The sequence below is a fragment of the Neoarius graeffei genome, chromosome 6, assembly GCF_027579695.1.
Source record: "Neoarius graeffei isolate fNeoGra1 chromosome 6, fNeoGra1.pri, whole genome shotgun sequence".
Classification (NCBI taxonomy): Eukaryota; Metazoa; Chordata; class Actinopteri; order Siluriformes; family Ariidae; genus Neoarius; species Neoarius graeffei.
The window spans coordinates 96,143,212-96,158,715 of NC_083574.1; the positions used below are offsets into that span (position 1 = coordinate 96,143,212).

Below are 15,504 nucleotides of genomic sequence, written 5' to 3' on the forward strand. Positions count from 1 at the left end.
AGGGTCGAGTTTATTACATCAACCACAAGAGCAGAATCACCACCTGGACCCGACCACTCGTCCAGGTCTCTCTCTCTCTCTCTCTCTAGGACTGGGCAGTATAAGGATAGAATATGGATATCACGATAAACTAGATTTGCGTTTCCTAAAGGAAATTCTAATCCTTATGAAGCAAAAAAAAAAAAAATCCAAATAGATAGACAGATAGAGTGGTAGAGTGACTGAGAGAGAAAGAGGGAGTGAAAGAGATGGAGGGGTTATACAGAGTTTAGACACATAGACATTTAAGAAATGATAGATAGATAGATAGATAGATAGATAGATAGATAGATAGATAGATAGATAGATAGGGGACGGGTGTTCTTTGTTTCAGCGGTTGAATCTACATCTGAAGTTTGAAAGTTCTACCTTAAAAGCTGAAGGAGGGGAACAATCAGTGGATTGCTACATACTGTAGGGATGGAGGGATGAACGAAAGAATAGAAGGATGAGAGAGATGAGTGTCTGTATGCCAAGTTTCATGACACTACCTTAAAAGATGTAGGAGTAGTAAATCGGTGGGGTCTGTCGGGAGGATGGAGGAAAGAAGAGCAGAGGAAAAGGGTCTGCTGTTTTTATGTCGGGTACAAGGGCCTCGCGACATTTCCCAGCGCTGGCGGTTCTAACGTTTACTCTCTAGGACCGGTTAGGGCTTGCAAAATGAATTGAAGCCAATGGGAGGAAAAGCGGGGGATGAAAAAAGCAGGAGGTATGGAAAGAGATGGTGCTTAGTAGTATTGCCCAGAACATGTTGAGTACGGTTGGAGGTGATATATTTTTGAAATTTGACTCAATGGGAGCATTCTGAAAAAAATTCCCATTCAAAGTCTTTTGATGGAGGGATGAAAAAGAGGAATGTGGGTGGAATATTAAAAAGAACGGCTTGTTTTGTCGTGATTCCCACAGTTGATCCAGCCGGCTGAAGGAGCCGCTTCGTCTTCGGCGGGTGGAGTTCATGGTCGCTCTCCAAGCCCCACGGCTTACGCCCCGCCCCAAGCCTCGCCCCAAGCCTCACCCCTGCATTCACCCAGCCCACAACAGCACACGCGCACCTTCGAGTTCACAGGCTGCATGCCTCCAGGCTGGGAGGTCCGGAGCGCTCCGAACGGACGGCCGTTCTTCATCGACCACAACACCAAGAGCACTACATGGGTGAGTGTGAGATATCTGGGTGACCTCATGCAGTAATCCATCATGACTCTGAGCATTAAGGATGTTAAGAATGAGCCTGATAATTATTCAGGGTGGAGTTTAATATCATAATTAGAACCCCGATTCCAAAAAAGTTGGGACAAAGTACAAATTGTAAATAAAAACGGAATGCAATGATGTGGAAATTTCAAAATTCCATATTTTATTCAGAATAGAACATAGATGATATATCAAATGTTTAAACTGAGAAAATGTATCATTTAAAGAGAAAAATGAGGTGATTTTAAATTTCATGACAACAACACATCTCAAAAAAGTTGGGACAAGGCCATGTTTCCCACTGTGAGACATCCCCTTTTCTCTTTACAACAGTCTGTAAACGTCTGGGGACTGAGGAGACAAGTTGCTCAAGTTTAGGGATAGGAATGTTAACCCATTCTTGTCTAATGTAGGATTCTAGTTGCTCAACTGTCTTAGGTCTTTTTTGTCGTATCTTCCGTTTTATGATGCGCCAAATGTTTTCTATGGGTGAAAGATCTGGACTGCAGGCTGGCCAGTTCAGTACCCGGACCCTTCTTCTACGCAGCCATGATGCTGTAATTGATGCAGTATGTGGTTTGGCATTGTCATGTTGGAAAATGCAAGGTCTTCCCTGAAAGAGATGTCGTCTGGATGGGAGCATATGTTGCTCTAGAACCTGGATATACCTTTCAGCATTGATGGTGTCTTTCCAGATGTGTAAGCTGCCCATGCCACACGCACTAATGCAACCCCATACCATCAGAGATGCAGGCTTCTGAACTGAGCGCTGATAACAACTTGGGTCGTCCTTCTCCTCTTTAGTCCGAATGACACGGCGTCCCTGATTTCCATAAAGAACTTCAAATTTTGATTCGTCTGACCACAGAACAGTTTTCCACTTTGCCACAGTCCATTTTAAATGAGCCTTGGCCCAGAGAAGACGTCTGCGCTTCTGGATCATGTTTAGATACGGCTTCTTCTTTGAACTATAGAGTTTTAGCTGGCAACGGCGGATGGCACGGTGAATTGTGTTCACAGATAATGTTCTCTGGAAATATTCCTGAGCCCATTTTGTGATTTCCAATACAGAAGCATGCCTGTATGTGATGCAGTGCCGTCTAAGGGCCCGAAGATCACGGGCACCCAGTATGGTTTTCCGGCCTTGACCCTTACGCACAGAGATTCTTCCAGATTCTCTGAATCTTTTGATGATATTATGCACTGTAGATGATGATATGTTCAAACTCTTTGCAATTTTACACTGTCGAACTCCTTTCTGATATTGCTCCACTATTTGTCGGTGCAGAATTAGGGGGATTGGTGATCCTCTTCCCATCTTTACTTCTGAGAGCCGCTGCCACTCCAAGATGCTCTTTTTATACCCAGTCATGTTAATGACCTATTGCCAATTGACCTAATGAGTTGCAATTTGGTCCTCCAGCTGTTCCTTTTTTGTACCTTTAACTTTTCCAGCCTCTTATTGCCCCGTCCCAACTTTTTTGAGATGTGTTGCTGTCATGAAATTTCAAATAAGCCAATATTTGGCATGAAATTTCAAAATGTCTCACTTTCGACATTTGATATGTTGTCTATGTTCTATTGTGAATACAATATCAGTTTTTGAGATTTGTAAATTATTGCATTCCGTTTTTATTTACAATTTGTACTTTGTCCCAACTTTTTTGGAATCAGGGTTGTAGAACATTTTATAACGATACCTCCAGCTTGGGGGCAGATGGAGTCGCAGGAGATTTTTGATGCTAATGCACAATTGGAATATTTTACAGAGGTTATTACCGCGTTAAATTAGTGCAAGAACGTAGAGAAACCAACGCTCTGCAATCCTTACATCCATTCCTGGGTTTCAGTCCTGCAACACATTCGGTAAAAAAGTTGGGACGGGGCGAGTAATGAGGTGTAACAATTAAATAATGATATGATTCGAAACAGGTGAAGCCAACAGATGATTGACCGTAATCATGATTTGGTCCAAAATCAGTATCCAGGAAAGCCAGAGTCTTTTGAGGAGCAAAGATGGGCCGAGGATCTCCAGTTCATCAAAAAATGCGTGAGGAAATTTACTGAAACGTTTAAAACAATGTTCCTCAAAAAAAGATAGGAAGGGATTGACATGGTAGCCGCGGGGTCTTAAAAGTCTTAAAAAAGTCTTAAATTTAATATTCCAAAATTAAGGCCTTAAAAAGTCTTAGGGCGTATTCACACCTACGTTGTTTGGTCCGGACCAAACGAACCAAATTTCCCTTGGTCCGGACCTTTTGGGTTGGTCTGAATACAAACCACCGAACTCTGGTCCGGACCAAACAAGCGGACCGAGACCGAGCTGCAAGGTCGGACTCGGTCCGGACCAAAGGAACCCTGGTGTGGATCTTTTGGAGGTGTGAAAGCAGACCGGACCTAATCCGACAGTTTTGCTTTTTTGTACCTCGGGAGCTTCCGTTGTTTGTCGAGCATTATGGGAAACAGAGTCTTGACACTCCACCGCAAAGCGCAAACACTGTTTCGGTTGTCAAAGGAACCTTACAACAGTCGTTCAGTCATTCAGACCAGTGGTAGGCTAGACTACAGAGTACAAAAAATGAGTAGGGGGCAAACGTGGGCCGAGGAAGAAACGCGCACCCTTGTGGATATATGGGCAGATGTCCACATATCTGAGCTTTTGGAGAGAACACACAAAAATGCCGACGTGTTTGCTGTATTCAGTGAGAAAATGAAGGAGAAGGGGTTCACGCGCTCCCCAGAACAATGTCGGCTAAAAGTGAAGAAACTCCGTCAGACCTACATTAAAATCAGGGACATTCTTTCAAAAAGTGGCGGCACTAGCGACGCAAAAAAGAAATTCATCTATTACGATGGATAAGGCGAATATCCCGACACATACCTCCTCCGTCTTGCGTGAAGAGCCAGAACTGTCACAACATGATGTGCGCTCATCGGCGCTATCCTCCGTAGCCGCCTTGCCCTTTGTCGTCGTCGTTGATAAATTACTTGTACAACAGCATAGTAATCGCACAATTGTGAAAACAGTAAAAACTGGAAAAAACATATAGCTTTGATGCCATTAAAAAGAATAACAGCACGGAAAGCCTCCGTGACTACTTTTGAACTTAACGCTTTGTGCGCGTGTCGTCTCTGACCAATAGCTGAACGACCTCAGGGCGCGTGGCTTTGTTGACAGATTTTGGTCCGCTTACTAAAATGTACAGTGTGAAAGCGAACCGCACCAAAATGAAAAAATAAAAAAAACATTTGGTTCAGACCAAAGCAAGTGAACTATCGAACTATCCTGGTCTGAATACACCCTTAAATTGCTTTGCCCAAGTCTTAATTTTTTAAACAAAGGTCTTAAATTTACTCATACTATTCTACAATGTGAAAACATGGGTTTTGCGTAACATCAGTGAATTTCTTGGAGTATGCGCAAAGAAAGAAACAATATTGATACATTTTCGCGCCGGCGCAATCGTCGGAGTCCGTGGTGGAGAGGAGAGTCCGCGAATCGCCGCATGGGGAAGTGTCGTTTTAATCAGCAGTGGCTTTCAGATGAAAGATATCGTGATTGGGTGAGGGAGGTTCCTGGAAGCGACGTTGAAGCAAGATGCTGTGTTTGTCGAAAGACCTTCAAGTTGTCCACTATAGGTCGTTTCGCTTTAGAGTCTCGCATGAAGAGCTCAAAGCACATCGCATCTGTGCTCCACCGCCACCAGCCCATCGCTCAGTCCTGCACGGTTCAATCTCCGAATGCACCTGGAGTTGGCACTAGCACCACCGTCGAACGTCAGCAGCATCAACCAAGCCAGACATCATCAGCAAGGCTAGCAACAACACAAGGGCCGAGCAGTGGCATGATGGGTGTCGGTGGAACCCCGACACTTCGGGCAGAGGTGCTCTGGATTTTATAAACAATTACGGAACGCCACTCGTACAGCTCGAATGAGGGCATAAGCGAACTCTCTCCCAGACTCGGAAGTCGCTACAACATTCATCTGTGGAAAAAACAAAACGTCTTACATAACAAAATTCGGTCTTGCTTGTCTTGAATGTGAAGATTTGACAAGCAATGCACATAATGACTTAAGTATATAACTTTTATAATAAAAGTACTTTTACTTGAAACATTTGTCATTATTGGGAATTTGATCTGGTGTTCTACGACCGCATAATGGGTGCGATGTAGGTCTTAATTCTCATTTAAGTGGTCTTAAAAAGGTCTTAAATTTATGGTGGTCAAACCTGGATTGAGATGTTTCACCCTCTACGATGCATAATACAGTATCATTAAGCGATTCGAGGAATGTGAAGGAGTTTTGGTGCCTAAAGGGCAAAGGGCTCAAGCCTAATCCGAACCCCCGTGATCTCCGATCCCTCACTGCATCAAGAACCGTCATTCATCTACAGCCGATAGAACCACATGGGCTCGGGATTACTTTGGCAAACCTTCATCAAGCTGCAATACAGAGTTACAGCCACAACCACCAGTTAAAACTTTACTATACGAAAAGGAAGCCTTGTGTTAACTGTGTCTAGAATCTCCATCGATTCCTCTGGGCTCGGAGGCGTCTGGGATGGACCATCACACAGTGGGAACGTGTATTGTGGTCAGATCAATCCTTAGTACAGGTCTTTTTTTAGAAGAAATGGACACTGTGTGATCTGAAGACAAAAGGAACATCCAGACTGTTACCAGGAACAAGTCCGAAAGCCAGGGTGTATCATGGTATGGGGTTGGGTCCGTGACCTTGTCAAAGGTAACTTGCACTTCTGTGACGGAGCAGTACACCGAGACGCTGCCTCCCTCCTTCAAGACGAAATCTTTTCCAGGGAGATTTCAACAAGGCGGCACGGTGGTGTAGTGGTTAGCGCTGTCGCCTCACAGCAAGAAGGTCCGGGTTCGAGCCCCGTGGCCGGCGAGGGCCTTTCTGTGCGGAGTTTGCATGTTGTCCGCGTGGGTTTCCTCCGGGTGTTCCAGTTTCCCCCACAGTCCAAAGACATGCAGGTTAGGTTAACTGGTGACTCTAAATTGACCGTAGGTGTGAATGTGGGTGTGAATAGGGGTGTTCACACGGCAACTTTTACTCCGGTGTAGCACCGGGGCTGCCCCGGTAGAGCGTTCACACGGTACAAAGTTATACCGGTGTAGCCTCTGAAAGCTGCTTAAACCGGTGCAAATCTAACCCTGCTCGGGAGGTGGTTTAAGAAATTTACTCCGGAGTAAATGCTAGTTTGCGGGGCAGCACCGATATAAAATGGGGCGTCTGAACGCTACAGGGGTAGACTCGCTACGCGTGAGGAGAGTTGATTACATACGGGCATTGCATAATTTGCATCCTGGTATTTTGCACTTCCAAAATGGCGAATATCAACAACAACAGAACTGCGTGTCTTCCAGTGTTGCCAGATTGGGCGGTTTTAAGTGCATTTTGGCGGATTTGAACATATTTTGGGCTGGAAAATGTCAGCAGTATCTGGCAACACTGGTGTCTTCATCCACGTTGTTTTCCCGGCGCTTGGTGATGCCATGACAACCGGGAAAAGGAAGTACATTTTCACGCATGCGCATATTTCATTTCCGCATTATTACTATCGTATAGCACGGTCGCAAAAACTGCCGTGTGAACGCGAGTGGGGCTGCACCGGTGCTAACACGCTTCTCTCTAGTAAGCAGGTTTGTGACGTGTGAACGCTCCACAAAATTTACACCGGTGTAAGATATATCGCAACAAAATACATCGGTGCAGCATCGATGCAAATATGTGCCGTGTGAACACCCCTCATGGTTGTTTGTCTCTGTGGGTTAGCCCTGCAATGATCTGGCGACTTGTCCAGGGTGTACCCCGCCTCTCTCCCATAGTCAGCTGGGATAGGCTCCAGCTTGCCTGCGACGCTGCACGGGATAAGTGGCTACAGGTAATGGATGGATGGATGGATGGATGGATGGATGGATGGAAACTTTACTGCCATCTACTGGATTTTAAAATGCATGGCAAATGCCATTTACTGAAAGTGAAACTCAATACTTGGATCCACCCGTGACCTGGATCAGCTCCAGCGTTTAATGAGTTCTTTCATGGTCCAAGCTCCACCCTTCCACCAAGTTTCATGGAAATCGGGTCAGTAGGTTTTGCACAATCCTGCTTAAAGTCAGACAAACAAACAAACCGCATCTAAACCATAACGTCCTTGATGGAGGTAATAAGCGGTTATTAATGAAATGAAGGGTTCTTATGTGGATCCGATCGCAGTAGTGATTTAGGTTGGATTCATAAAAGCATCAATAAATAATGTATAAAAATTAAACGCAATATATGTTTGGTTGGTTGGTTGGTTGGTTGGTTGGTTGGTTGGTTTTGTTTTTAATTCTGATGTTTTAAGAAGTAACCGAGCTACAGAGGTTGAGAACTCGTGCCATCATTAGCGAATTAATTTACCGTGTTTTTAAACATTTGATGTTACATCATACGTTTTTGTTTGTTTGTTTGTTTTTTCTTAAATCGATAAAGTATCTGCTTCAAAGGGTCCATCAGCGTCAGTAATGTTCACCACTTCCTGTTTCTGATTCGCCATTTCCTTTATCTTAACAGGAAGATCCCAGGTTGAGGATTCCTGTTCACATGAGGAAACAAGGCTCGCTCGACCCCAACGACCTTGGCCCACTGCCGGTAAGGTCAAAGGTCGTTGTTTGGGTTACATGAGTCAAATTTAAACCTTGAAAAATTTACACTTGAGTATGAAGCTGTCGGTGAACAAGCACTTCGCGTGTGTGTGTGTGTGTGTGTGTAGCCTGGCTGGGAGGAGAGGGTTCATAGTGACGGAAGAATCTTCTACATTGATCACAGTAAGTGTACACACACACACACACACACATACACACACACGCATAATCTGCATGTGAACGTGTGTGTAGAACAGAGATGTAATGACGTGAAATGTCTCGTCTCTTCTACAGACACGAAGACCACACAGTGGGAGGATCCCAGACTGCAGAACTCCGCCATCACCGGACCGGTAAGTTCCGCCCATCCGGGATTCGTAGTTTTTTAATAAACTCCGTTTATACCGACTGAAGGGCAGGTTTAAATCCGCACAAGCCGGTTTCAGCCGCAGAGCTGCTGAGACTGGTGCGTAGAGGGAGGAGCCTCCGCATCGACACGCGTTAATTGTTTTCTTAAAATAAGGAGGTGTTTATATCACACTGATGGAAGGAGTCTCCAGTGTCAGAGGTGAAGCTCGAACTTTAGTTTTCTGCTGTCTCCAGACCAGAGGAGTGAAGGTTAAGGTCTTTTTATTTGTTATTTCAACCGTATCCAGTTGGTCGAGAACACGGTGAAAACGAAACTCCGTTTCTCCAGGACCGCGGTGTCGCGTTAAACATCACAGGACTGCAGTCGACACGTAGCGTAAAGTGCAGCGAGTGCAGCGCTGCAGACGGTAAACAGCACAAACAGTATGAAGTGCAGAGTTGAGTGTGCGTATTGAGGTAGAGTATGAAAAGGGAATAAGTGTGTGTGTGTGAGACAGTGTAAACACGAAAGCGATGGTGTATTATTGCCCGCTGTGCAGAGACTGTAGCGTGAGAGGAGCTCACACTGCCTCGCGGTTTCTCTGTAATGTGCTGAGCCGTGGGGTTTTTTTGTCTCGTTAACAGAGCGGCCGGATGCATCAGCGTGCCGAACGCAGACCTGCAGGATGAGTTTCAGACCCCGTCCACACGTAGCCGGGTATCTGCTAAATCGAAGATATTTTTCTACGTTTTGGCCTGTCATCCACATGAAAACACATCAAAAACGAATATTTTAAAAAACTCCGGGCAAAGTGAAGATTTTTGAAAACTCCGTGCATGCCTTTTCGTGTAGACAGAGATAACCGGAGTTTTGCGTTTTAGAACGTCACAATCTGCGCCAAAAAAATTACAACAAATCTGCCCTGACTAGCTCGCCCCTTTCATGAGGGAAATCGTTAGAACTCTCCGCGGGATACTGCTCCAAAAACAGGGTCAATATGTCCACATATTTGCTTTGACAAGATTCCCAATCAACGTTTTTTTTTGCGTCTTTTGAAGTTTATACTCCAACATTGTGTTTAGAAGCAATTCTGTCTCCGAGTCTGTCCAGACGAACGAGCTTGGCGCCATGTTTTATGTTTAGGCGGAAGTGACGCCAACAGAGGGCTATTCTGATGTGATTAGGGGGTAGGATTTGGGGAAATAATGCCATCTACAGATTTGGAATGCTTATGAATGTGATTGAAAACGCAGATGTTCGGTTATGTGTGGAAGGGATTTTTTTCGAAGACGAGGTGGTGTGGATAAAACATTTTTATAAACGGAGGGGGGGAAATGTTCGGTTTTTAAAATACCCGGCTACGTGTGCACATGGCCTCAGTCTGACGCTGTGTGCTGTGTTTCAGGCCGTGCCTTACTCCAGAGACTACAAGCAGAAGTACGAGTATTTCCGCAAGAAGCTCAAGAAACCTGTAAGGCAGCTTTAGGATTTATTATTATTATTATTATTATTCTCAGATTTACACTGCAAAACATTTTTTCATTTAACTTCTGTATTACATCTCTCTCTCTCTCTCTCTCTCTCTCTCGTCCCACATCTCTTTCGGTTTATCTTCTCTCACTCACTCTGCCTCTCACTCGCTCGCTCACTCACTCTTCCCCATCTCCCTTGCGCTCTCTCTCTCCCCATCTCTCACTCTCTTTCTCTCTCTCTCGTCCCACATCACTCTTTCTATTTATCTTCTCTCTCACTCTCCCTGCCCTGTCTCCGTCTGTATCAATCTCTCTCTCTGTCTCTCTCTCTCCCTGTCTATCTATCATCCCACATCTCTGTTTATCCTTCTCTCCCTCTCTTGCTCACTCTCTCTCATCCCACATCTGTCTCTCTGTTTATCTTCTCTCTTTCTCACTTGCTCTCTCTCCCCATCTCTCACTCGCTCTCTCTCTCTTCCCCATCTCTCGCTCTCTTTCTCTCTCTCTCGTCCCACATCACCCTTTCTGTTTATCTTCTCTCTCTCTCTCGTCCCACATCTTTGTTTATCTTCTCTTGCTCTCCGTCTCTTCCCCATCTCCCTCTCTCCCGCTCGCTCTCTCTCCCTCTCTCTCTCTCCCCCTCCCTCTCACTCGCTCACTCTTCCCCATCTCTGTCTCTCCCTTGCTCTTTCTTCCCCATCTCCCTTGCGCTCTCTCTCCCCATCTCCCTTGCGCTCTCTCTCTCTCCCCATCTCCCTTGCGCTCTCTCTCTCTCTCTCTCCCCATCTCCCTCGCGCTCTCTCTCTCTCCCCATCTCCTTTGCGCTCTCTCTCTCCCCATCTCCTTTGCGCTCTCTCTCTCCCCATCTCCTTTGCGCTCTCTCTCTCTCCCCATCTCCTTTGCGCTCTCTCTCTCCCCATCTCCTTTGCGCTCTCTCTCTCTCTCCATCTCCTTTGCGCTCTCTCTCTCCATCTCCTTTGCGCTCTCTCTCTCTCCATCTCCCTTGCGCTCTCTCTCTCCCCATCTCCCTTGCGTGCTCTCTCTCTCTCTCCCCATCTCCCTTGCGTGCTCTCTCTCTCTCTCCCCATCTCCCTTGCGCTCTCTCTCTTCCCATCTCTTGCTCGCTCTCTCTCTCTCTCTCTCTCTCGTCCCACATCACGCTTTCTATTTATCTTCTCTCACTCTCCCTGCCCTGTCTCTGTCTGTATCAATCTCTCTCTCCCCGTCTGTCTATCGTCCCACATCTCTGTTTATCCTTCTCTCCCTCTCTTGCTCGCTCTCTCTCATCCCACATCTGTCTCTCTGTTTATCTTCTCTCTCTCTCCCCCATCTCTCTATCGTCCCACATATCTTTCTGTTTATCTTCTCTCTCTCTCTCTCTCTCTCTCTCTCCCCCATCTCTCTATCGTCCCACATCTCTTTCTGTTTATCTTCTCTCTCTGCAGGGAGCAGATATCCCCAATCGTTTTGAGATGTCCGTGAGACGGAACGCTCTTCTGGAGGACTCATACCGCCGTATCCTGTCTGTCAAACGACCCGAGCTCCTCAAGGCCCGCCTCTGGGTGGAGTTTGCAGGGGAGAGGGGGCTGGACTACGGGGGCTTGGCCAGAGAGTGGTTCTTCCTCATCTCTAAGGAGATGTTTAACCCTTACTACGGCCTGTTTGAGTACTCCGCTCTGTAAGTGATCACATGATGATGATGATGGGTACAGAAGAAAGCAGTGTGTCAGTGTGAGACGTGCACGAAGCCGTGATTGCTGGCGTGAACGTTTAACCGCAGTGTGCTGGTGTTTCAGGGACAACTTCACGCTGCAGATCAACCCAAACTCAGGCCTCTGCAACGAGGATCATCTCTCCTACTTCAAATTCATCGGGCGTGTGGCGGGGATGGCCGTCTACCACGGCAAGCTGCTGGACGGTACGTCTGATCTCACCAGTCACTACGGCACCCGTTTCTCAGAACCTTTCTCTTTTCTGTTCACACGCATGGGTGCGATGGACACCTGTCCACAAACATTTGGCCAGATACAGTACTGTGCAAAAGTATTGGTGCAATACTTTTTAAAGTATTTTTTTATTCCCCCCCCCCTTCTCTTCATACCAACTTTGTTCTAGATTTCCATTTTATGACTTCTACAGTATCGATTCAGTACAGAAACATTTTAGAGTTCCAAACATTCATTCTCGTGTTACTGTTTCTCAACAGCGTTTTTCATTCGGCCGTTCTACAAGATGATGCTGCAGAAGCCGATCACGTTACAGGACATGGAATCTGTGGTGAGTGGCGCAGATATAATCCTTCATCCCATTAAAACACTTCGTAAAGTCTGATTTTTTTTTTTTTTTAATAGGAAAGCCACAATTTATGTATCTGACTGCTGGTGTGCACCTGTTGTGCGAGGTTATTGCACAGACATTGCTTAAGATAGAGTGTGTGTGTGTGTGTGTGTGTGTGCATACCACTCCAGGACAGCGAGTACTTTAACTCTCTGAAATGGATCCTGGAGAACGACCCCACTGACCTGGACCTCCGCTTCACCATTGATGAGGAACTCTTTGGGCAGGTGATCTCTCACACCAGTCCAGAAATGCAAATTGGGACAAAAATAGCTTATAATTAAAAAAAAAAAAATTTTAATGATCATTTCAGACCTCGTAACCTTGATGCATTTTGCAAGACTCAGAAGAATCACATTTTAAAAACTGAATACAAAAGAGTCGTCTCTTCCTTCTCCTTCTCCTTCTTCTTCTTCTTTCCCCGAATAAAAACAGCAGATGAGTGAATTGAGTTACACATGACTTGAGAATGATTGACATTGACGCCTTCGGTTTCTGTCTTTGTATATTGGTTTACATTTAAATAATATCAGATATATTCCATTCAGCGAGCAGGATGTTGAACGATGTGTCACGTTCATTATGTCTTCTTATTAAATCCTGTCATTAGTTAGGATGCAGTGCTGCTGCACAGCAACTATTGTTCTTCTACGTGTTTCTTTTTCTTCTTCTTATATTTATTATTCCTACGCAAATTTCGATTTCGAATAACTCAATAACCGTACGTCGCACACAGACAAACAATATGTCAAAACGTGCGGCTCGATCGGACTCGCTATGCTATTACTTTTCTCTACAGAATACTACGTCGCGAAAAAATCGCCCAAAAAAGCCCCATTCATTTCTATGGAATTAATTGAAAAAAAAGCACTTTTTCAAACGTCCGCTGCTCTGGCATGCTTTCACCTAGAGACGTGATTCAAACTCTAAAACGTAGGAAAACTTCTCCTCTGTGGATCTGGCATTCAACTTTTCTGCTAGGTTCTACACTTTCGGATCAGTCCCGGCTCAAACGCCATGTGGGTTCCGGGAGAAAATCCGGCTTTTGAATGGGTGTCTATTGCGTTACACACCAGTGGAGCTCGTTTAGTTAGAGCAGGGGTTCTCAACCTTTTGCAACCTGGGCCCCACCAAAGCTGGTTCATTGCATTTGGGGGCCCCTCTTCTCACCCCGCCCCCATCCCCCCCCCCAAACACACTCACCCGCAGTGACGCCACCCGACCTACAGCACCTTATATCGATAGATAGATAGATAGATAGATAGATAGATAGATAGATAGATAGATAGATAGCTAGCCCTGGGCTAGATTATTATTATTATCATTATTATTATTAGTAGTAGTAGTAGTAGTAGCAGTAGCAGCAGTAGTAGCATTATCCATAGTAGACTAGCAGTAAGAAAACAACAAAAACAACAAATTATTTGGGTAGAGCTGAAATGGGGAAAGCAAAAATACAGTGTGGGGTAGTAGTCTTTAAAAAGACTGTTTGGGTTTTGCGCTGTATCGATGGATTGATGATAGTAGACTAGCGAGAGTCGGCACGAGTTAACTCGGCAAGAAACCAGACTAGTGTGTGTGTGGCAAGCACTCACACGGTGGCCACGGTATGCAGACTCACTCACGTGACGTTGCGTCATGTTCGCGTCACGGGCTTAAAATAACCTACACACAAGATTTTATGATAGATTGATGATAGATTTTATAATAGTATTGATTTGTATGTAATAGTCCAATGTCCTGCATTTTGACATGGGTAAATGTGTTGCATCTGCTTAGCTACTATAGCCTGTTAGCCCCAGATTTTTTTTTTCCTCCATACATGAAGCCTACTCGCGACCCCCCTGGAGTACCTCCGCGCCCCACCAGGGGGGCGCGCCCCCCCGGTTGAGAACCACTGAGTTAGAGTGTAGAGAGCTTGAAAAAATAGCTCAAACTTTCTCGCTTAAACTGTGGTTTCAGCCACAAATTTCACTCTACAGACATAAATTTCTCAAAAGTAGTAGTAAAACTTGTCCTGATTCACACAATGTGTCTACCTAAACGATAGGATTTACAGTTTTTGAATGAGAAGCCTCAAACTGAGGAGAGTGCAGCCGAGAGGCCTCATTGACACCCATTATAAACGTGACAGAAAAGTCACTCATTTTTAACTCGCTCTAGTGTCCTCATTTTTAACACTACAGACAAAAAATTACATCAGTTTATTCAGGAGACCCTTCTAGCGCTCACTGTGAAAGAATTTTGTGAATAGCTGCTTTCGTTTTTGAGTTATTTGTCGTTGTTCGAGGCCTGCTCCTGAGCAAAAAACAGCAGAAAACTCACAAAATCTTGTGTGTCTTAACGCTCCTGCTCAGGCCCGTCGCCATGCCGACTGAGGCCAGTGAGGGAGCAGAGAGGGGGGAGGGGCTGCTGTCTCAAGCACACACATAAATCATGGCATTGTAGCTTCATAGCAGGTCACACATTCACGGCCAGCGAACATGCGTGACCGAATTGCTTCGCGCACTGCATCCTCTCACAATTTCCCCCGGGGAATTGTCCGGTCTAGTTTTATTTGTTACAGACATGTAAAAGTTTTTTCCTTTACCTGACATGTTTCGACGGTGTAACTTCCGTCTTCATCAGAGGGTCACCCGGATGTTGGTGTGTGACGTGCTTTTGTAATCAGCTGATGTTACGGAGGTGTGGCCTCCCTGTCAACGTTGACAGGTCGGCCACGCCTCCCGCTGTCAGTGTTGCCCCTTCAGGACGGCGCTCCAGGTGTGGGAGAGCATGTACGCCCCCTCATCCCTGTTTATTGTTCTTGGGCTACACTTTCTGATTTCTATTGACTCCTTGATCCAACGGTGGTATCTGTTGTTCTCTTGCTGGATGATCTGAGCATTGTCCCAGTCCATTATATGATTTTCCCTTCTGCAGTGGTCTGTTATTGCTGATTTGAGGTTCTCTTGCGTGGCTTTATCTTTTTTTGCTCTTGTTTGTCTCTGTTCTGTTTCTTTTTCACATTCCTTCTAATGTTCCTTTTTTCGTGTACTAAACCTCCTTCCTGTCTCCCCAATGTAGGTTTTATTGCCTGACAGGCATGGTATTTCATATACGACATTGCATTTATTGTGTTGGTCGATTTTGTCCTTAGGGTGAACTAGTAGCTGTCGTAGTTTGGCGTGTGGTTTCACGGGTGTTTGTATGTTGTGTTTTTTCATGGCTCTTTGGATTCGTTCTGTAAAGGCCAATTTATGCTGACAACGCAGTCCTCGCAGACGGCATCGCAGATGGCGTCTGCGTAGCCCCACCCACCTTCGCAGACGCTCTGCGCACACCTCCCAAAAATTGTGACCACCGCAGAAGCCTCGCAGACAGCAGGGCTCTGATTGGTCCACTCTACATCCGCTGTACACGCACTTCCGCTTCCCTACTTTCCCGGTTTGGTTTGTTTTCACGACCGCCATTTTTAAAAACAC

The 15,504-nt window shown here is 45.5% G+C and overlaps 1 protein-coding gene across 4 annotated transcripts in view; it reads left to right on the forward strand.

The window, feature by feature from the left end:
* The window catches only part of nedd4a (NEDD4 E3 ubiquitin protein ligase a), a 145,624-nt gene that overhangs the window by 118,131 nt on the left and 11,989 nt on the right, over nucleotides 1-15,504 (forward strand). For all 4 annotated transcript variants that reach the window (XM_060924203.1, XM_060924204.1, XM_060924201.1 and 1 more), the window contains 10 exons: nucleotides 1-65; nucleotides 946-1,191; nucleotides 7,812-7,889; nucleotides 8,011-8,065; nucleotides 8,177-8,235; nucleotides 9,637-9,702; nucleotides 11,149-11,381; nucleotides 11,500-11,621; nucleotides 11,910-11,980; nucleotides 12,172-12,267. The exon at nucleotides 1-65 is cut by the window's left edge and continues 55 nt beyond it. In XM_060924203.1, coding sequence (XP_060780186.1) covers nucleotides 1-65; nucleotides 946-1,191; nucleotides 7,812-7,889; nucleotides 8,011-8,065; nucleotides 8,177-8,235; nucleotides 9,637-9,702; nucleotides 11,149-11,381; nucleotides 11,500-11,621; nucleotides 11,910-11,980; nucleotides 12,172-12,267 — 1,091 coding nt within the window. The remainder of the gene's footprint in view (nucleotides 66-945; nucleotides 1,192-7,811; nucleotides 7,890-8,010; nucleotides 8,066-8,176; nucleotides 8,236-9,636; nucleotides 9,703-11,148; nucleotides 11,382-11,499; nucleotides 11,622-11,909; nucleotides 11,981-12,171; nucleotides 12,268-15,504) is intronic.